This window comes from Balaenoptera musculus, chromosome X (assembly GCF_009873245.2).
Source record: "Balaenoptera musculus isolate JJ_BM4_2016_0621 chromosome X, mBalMus1.pri.v3, whole genome shotgun sequence".
Taxonomy (NCBI): domain Eukaryota; kingdom Metazoa; phylum Chordata; class Mammalia; order Artiodactyla; family Balaenopteridae; genus Balaenoptera; species Balaenoptera musculus.
This window is the reverse complement of record NC_045806.1, coordinates 48983156-48988874: the sequence shown is the minus strand read 5'-3', so window position 1 is coordinate 48988874 and position 5719 is coordinate 48983156. Positions and strand designations below refer to the sequence as shown.

The window sequence follows — 5719 nt, the reverse complement described above, 5'->3', positions numbered from 1 at the left end:
GAAAACCCAGACTCAAATTGCTGTACCTATAAAGAAGTTTCTTATCTCATCACTTGGAGTCAGAACTAGGACTCCAGGAATGGTATGATGGAGCAGCTAAATGAAATGATCAAAGGGCTCAGAGTATTCTCATTTCCTCCTCTGCCATATTCAATGTGTTGGTTTTGCCCTCAGGCTGGTTACACAGATTCCAAGGGTCATATACAGAAATAGCATCACCCTAAAGAAGAAAAGGAAACATCATTTTCTGTTTCCCTTAACAAATTTCTTTCAGAAGTACCCCAACGTATATCATCATGTTTAATTGGCCAAGATTAGATCATATGCTAAATGCTATGCCAATCACTTGCAGGGGGAATAACATTATCACAATTAGCTTAGAGTAACCTTTTAGAGTGGGATGAATATTGAGAAGTCAGTGGCCATGACCACCTACAGGTACGGAATGTGTCACTAGGACAGCAGTCTCCCTCTTTTGCTTAGCTTGGCTGTGATTTCTTCTCTGTGCTGCTTTGTCCTCTGTCTCCAGATGATGATAAGGTGAACAGAGCAGTTTGATCTTCTTATCCTCTCAGCTTAACTCATGTCCAGTGGACAAGATCACTTACTTCATACCCAGGAGTTTGTGCAAAATATCATTGTGCCTCATTGGCTCTGACTAGGTGGGGTGCCTAGTCTTAAAACAATCACTCTGACAGTATTTCAGTTCTCTGAAAGGGCAGACTTAAGTTGTTCCCAAGAGGAAAATGGGCACACTATTACCAGAAGAGGTGTGATTGAATGCTAGGCTGCAATACCAAGTGATGGTTCAATTCAATATATTTTGCTGCCCATCAACCATATGAACCATTCTTGCCATTTATACATGTTCAAAAATGTCTCCATTGTGTTCTCTCATCAATTACCAATGAAATGTGAATTGCCACTATCTATTTGGAAAATATATTTGCAAGAATAACTGCTTTAAAAATTTTTAAGGCTATTCACAATTTTTGAAATTTGAATAAATTGGAAAGAAAATGTGTGGCCTTTTGTTGTCTTCTTTTTTTCAACATATTTGTGAGATTCATTCAAGTTGTTGCATGTAGTTGTAGTTTGCTCATTCTCAATCCTGTATGATATTCCATTGTATGAATGAATATACTACAACATATGCAGTCCACTGTTGATGGAAATTTGGGTGATTTCCAGTTTGGAGCTATTACAAATAGTTGAACACATATTTTTCAATAAATATAGAGTTTTGGATTTTAGTGATAGGAGACTAAGCAGTTCAAAAATCTTTCTCATTAATTAAACAATCAAAGCTGGATGAAATAGTAAAACAATAAACTCAAAGGTATCTGAAAACTAAGAAGATAGGAAATAATTACCCAGCCAAGATATAGGGGAGAACATGTCCAAGAGACAGTGAATTTGGTGGATGTTTTTCCCTTGAGGAAATGTAACCACTTTAGAGGGAACTGCTGAAAGGCTTAGAACAGGAGAGGTTATGACTTCTTGTTGAAGCTAAGGATACAGAAATTGGAGTCCAGAGCCCCGGTAAAACTCCTTCACTTTTGCTTGGGACTCCAAGGGTAAAATCCTAGGAATAAAAGTTTGCCAGAACTAAATAAACTCTCCCATGAACTAAAGCATACCTGTAATTTGCTATCCATAAAAAATTGTATGAACTTTTATTTGCATCAGCTCTAGATGTGAAATTCTTTTTTCACACTCGATATTAACATTTGTATACTTTGATCGTTGAATCAAAATTTTTTATTGATCTTCTCTCCCTTTTAGTAACTATTTTATTGTTTTAAGCTTAGCTGCTCTGTTAACATCTAACCCATCATCTGATTCAGATATTATGCATAACTATTAAACATTCAGGTTGTTCACTGGGTTTTGGTTTGTTCAGTTGCTTTTTCTTCTGTATTATTTTGCTGCATTTTGCATTTTAATAGATCTGTTGATATTAGAATAAATTCAGTGTAAAATTTTCCTCAAATTTTTAAAGAGTCATTCTAGCCTTCCTTAAAGAATACTTCTGCAACGAATTATAAAACCATCATTTTACCTAATTGTTTCTTATAAACTTATTTTTTTCTGAGGCTATCTTTTCTAACAAATAGATCAAATTATCAGTTATTGTGGAAACATAATCCCAATGTTCAATAATGGCAGAAAAGTTAAATTGTGGTCCCTGTAAAACTGAGTTTTATGGATCAAAGGCCATATATGCAGTAGGTACTCAATAAATATTTGATGAACGAATAAGAGAAATAATAGTTTTCAAAATATTTAATATTCTTAGAAGATGCATACTCTATATGGAAAAAATCAGGACATTAACTTGCCTATGCAAAATGATCCCAGTTTCGTAAGAGCCTAGAAACATGGCAAGACAAATAACGAGTATTAATATTTTGCTGGGAGCCCAAGGGAATGGGAGCTAGAATTGCAGTTGATTGTTTTCTTCCTATCAATTTTCTGAAATTTACACAGTGTTAACATTGTGGAAGGAATTCATTTGCAATAGAGTAAAAGTAAAAGAAAAAGAAAAGGGAGGAAATCCTTAAGAAGTAAAGTCCAGTAATGACCAGTAAGGAAAGATTACACAGAGATTGGGTCAAGATGGCAGACTGAGCACATTTCCCCCTCCCTACCACAAATTCCTGTAAATGACAGGAAAGGCATATTTATGTATAAAGAATAAATACATAAGGGCACTGAGAAAAAGAAAAAACAAATTCTTGGGAGGTGGAAAGCAGATGGAGCAGGGGCACTGACAGGGTGGAGGTGGAGGTGAGCACAGGAGCCAAAGGGCCCGGAAAGGGAGGGGGGGAGAGAGGAGGGGGCAATAGGGTGGAGGATTGTAGGCCCAGCTGCTCCAGATTTGGGAAAAGGGCGGGATCGGGAGACGAGGAGCACCACCCATGCTCAAAGCACTGGTGGGCTTGAGAGTTGCAGTGGGGCAGGCAGTGTTTGGCAGGAAGGGGAGGCCTCTCTCCTGGCAGGAAGCTGCGCTACGGAAAGAGGGAGGAGACTACTGCACCAGTAGCGGCTGGTGGGAGCCCCATGTGGCAGAGGGGCTGCCACCACCAAGGGGGAGGCGGAGGGCCCGAGAGCAGAGTGCTGAAGACACCGCCGCCATCCTCCTCGCCTGCTCCGGCGCCCTCCTAAACACGCTCCTCGCCTAAGGATCCTCCCCTTCCAGCTCTTGCAAACACCCGGCTCCTCGCCTGAGGATCCTTCTTGGACGCAGGCTCACCGCAAAGGAAGCTGCGAGGTGTCCGATTTGCACACGTGAAGCCCGAGATCCGGGGCGGTGGACGCCAGGCAAGGCAAGGCCATTGGTGGGCGCTGGGATGGAAAAGGGGGATGGGATGGACTCCTGCAGCAGATAAGGGGTGGAGGCGGGCGCCGGGGTGGGAGGGGGAGTGCAATGTGCAGTAGGAAAGGGGAATAGCGTAAGGAATCAAGCAAGACATTGAAGGTGAGCACGGGGAGGCGAGGGCGCTGGGGGCCACGAAAGAGAGTGGGGGTGGACGGGGGCGTGTGGGTAGCAGACTGGGGTGTTCAGAGCAGGAGGACAGTGAGCGAGTGCATGCGGGTCAGGGCGGTGGAGGGATAGGGGTTTTGCAGGGGATTGAGAGTGGGCGCCAGTGGCGGGTGACGGAGGCTGGGGTCTCTGAACAAGGAGGTAGCCCGCCCCCTCCTGCAGGGTTCCTAACCCCAGGCAGCACCACTGCCGCTGCCGCCTTCTCCCGCAGCCTCAAGGAACCTAGAAGGGAGAGCACTTTCAGGCACACAGCCAGGATTTCCAGCATTGCTGCCAGGCTCATGGGGAAATTTTAGGCGCTGGCGCAGGGTACCTGGAGACGACGCTGTCGGGAGAACTTCACCTTATGGTATATTGAATGTTCCTCTCTTATCTTCTCTCCTCCTCCTGCAGACATGAAAACCCCCAACTCGCAGGAGGCCGAAGGGCAACAAACCAGGGCAGTCGCAGGACGGGCCACTGGGTCTGCAAACATGACGAAGAGAAAAGCCTCCCAAAAGAAGCAGAGAGGCAGACCTTCGTCCCAGCCCCGCAGGAACATCGTAGGCTGCAGGATTTCACACGGATGGAAGGAAGGCGATGAGCCCATCACCCAGTGGAAAGGAACCGTTCTGGATCAGGTGCCTATAAATCCTTCTCTTTATCTGGTGAAATATGATGGAATTGACTGTGTCTATGGACTGGAACTTCACAGAGATGAAAGAGTTTTGTCTCTTAAAATTCTTTCCGACAGGGTGGCATCATCTCAAGTCAGTGATGCAAACCTTGCAAATACCATAATTGGTAAAGCTGTGGAACATATGTTTGAGGGTGAGCATGGTTCTAAGGATGAATGGAGAGGAATGGTCTTGGCCCAAGCACCTATCATGAAAGCCTGGTTTTATATTACCTATGAGAAAGATCCTGTCTTGTACATGTACCAGCTTCTAGATGATTATAAAGAAGGAGACCTCCGTATCATGCCAGAGTCCAGTGAGTCTCCTCCAGCAGAGAGGGAGCCAGGAGGAGTTGTAGATGGCCTGATAGGTAAACATGTGGAATATACCAAAGAAGATGGCTCCAAACGGATCGGCATGGTCATTCACCAAGTGGAAGCCAAACCCTCTGTGTATTTCATCAAGTTTGATGATGATTTCCATATCTATGTCTATGATTTGGTGAAAAAGTCCTAACTGTTAGGGTAAACTTTGCCACATTTGTGAAAACAAATGTGTACTTTGTAGACATGCAAAATAATGTTACTTTTCAGTGTATTGAAAGCTTTAGGGTCCCTGTTAATCCAACATCTTTGCCAGCATAACTGTTGTTTTGTCCTGAAAAATACAAATTTATGTGGCCATGACACGCTGTGTGTAAGGAATTTGTCATGTTGAAACGATTGGGTGTGTTTGGTGGATGGGGCATGAAAGGAAGGAACAGCTGTAAATTCAGGCTGTGAATAAAGTTCAGCTAGTATCATAATCAGTCATCTAAAAATGGAATAGGACTTAGCTGGTCTGGTCTAGGGAGGGGGGAGGAGAAGGAACTAGAGATGGGCTGTGGGGGAAGGGAGAAGGGGAGGTGGCTGCTTAGGAGGAGGTGGGGAGGGGTCAGAAATGGAGAGGCTCCCTAGCAGGAGGGATGACCTAAGAGGGGGAGGCACCCAACTGGGAGGGGGTGAAGAATAACAGAGGGAGAGTGAGATCTTGAGGCTTAGAGGAAAACAGACAGAATAAATTGAGTAGAGAGGGACACAAAGACGTTTAGAAGAGATCCAGAGCAAGGGAGAGAAAGATGAAGTTGGCAGAGATCTGGGAGAGGCTAAAAGGATACTTAAATGGAGGTCTATGCATGAGTGAGGGGCCAGAGGAGAGGGACACGGAGGAAGGAGGAATTCTAAGACGAAAGACTGACAGAGGGAGTGAGAATACAGAAAACAAGATATGGGGAGTGGGGTCCATGAGAGATGGGAAGACCCAAGGAAAAATAGGACTTCTGGCAATTTCCAAATTGCCCTCCCTAGCTCTGTGCACAAAGGAGGTGGCAACAGTCAAAGAAACCAGATGGATTGGAGCTTCCCTAGAAGGACATTTTGACAGGAATGTCTCAAGAGTTAAGCAGGAGCCAAGTTTATACCTAAAGGGCTTTTATAATATCAGGGAGTTCATGCCACACCTGCTGAGCAGAACCCCA

General features: G+C 44.3%; 1 protein-coding gene across 1 annotated transcript; it reads left to right on the top strand.

Annotated features, from left to right (window-relative positions):
• The first annotated feature begins 2930 nt into the window (after nt 1-2930).
• LOC118889185 (spindlin-2) lies at nt 2931-5008 on the top strand. Its single transcript, XM_036840942.1, has 2 exons — nt 2931-3329; nt 3941-5008. Exon 2 carries the CDS (start codon nt 3943-3945, stop codon nt 4717-4719), a length of 777 nt encoding a protein of 258 aa, XP_036696837.1. The 5' UTR covers nt 2931-3329; nt 3941-3942; the 3' UTR covers nt 4720-5008.
• Nucleotides 5009-5719: the final 711 nt, after the last annotated feature.

Coding starts and splice junctions, on each gene's coding strand:
- LOC118889185 (XM_036840942.1), top strand. CDS start 3,943: ATGAAAACCCCCAACTCGCAGGAGGCCGAAGGGCAACAAACCAGGGCA.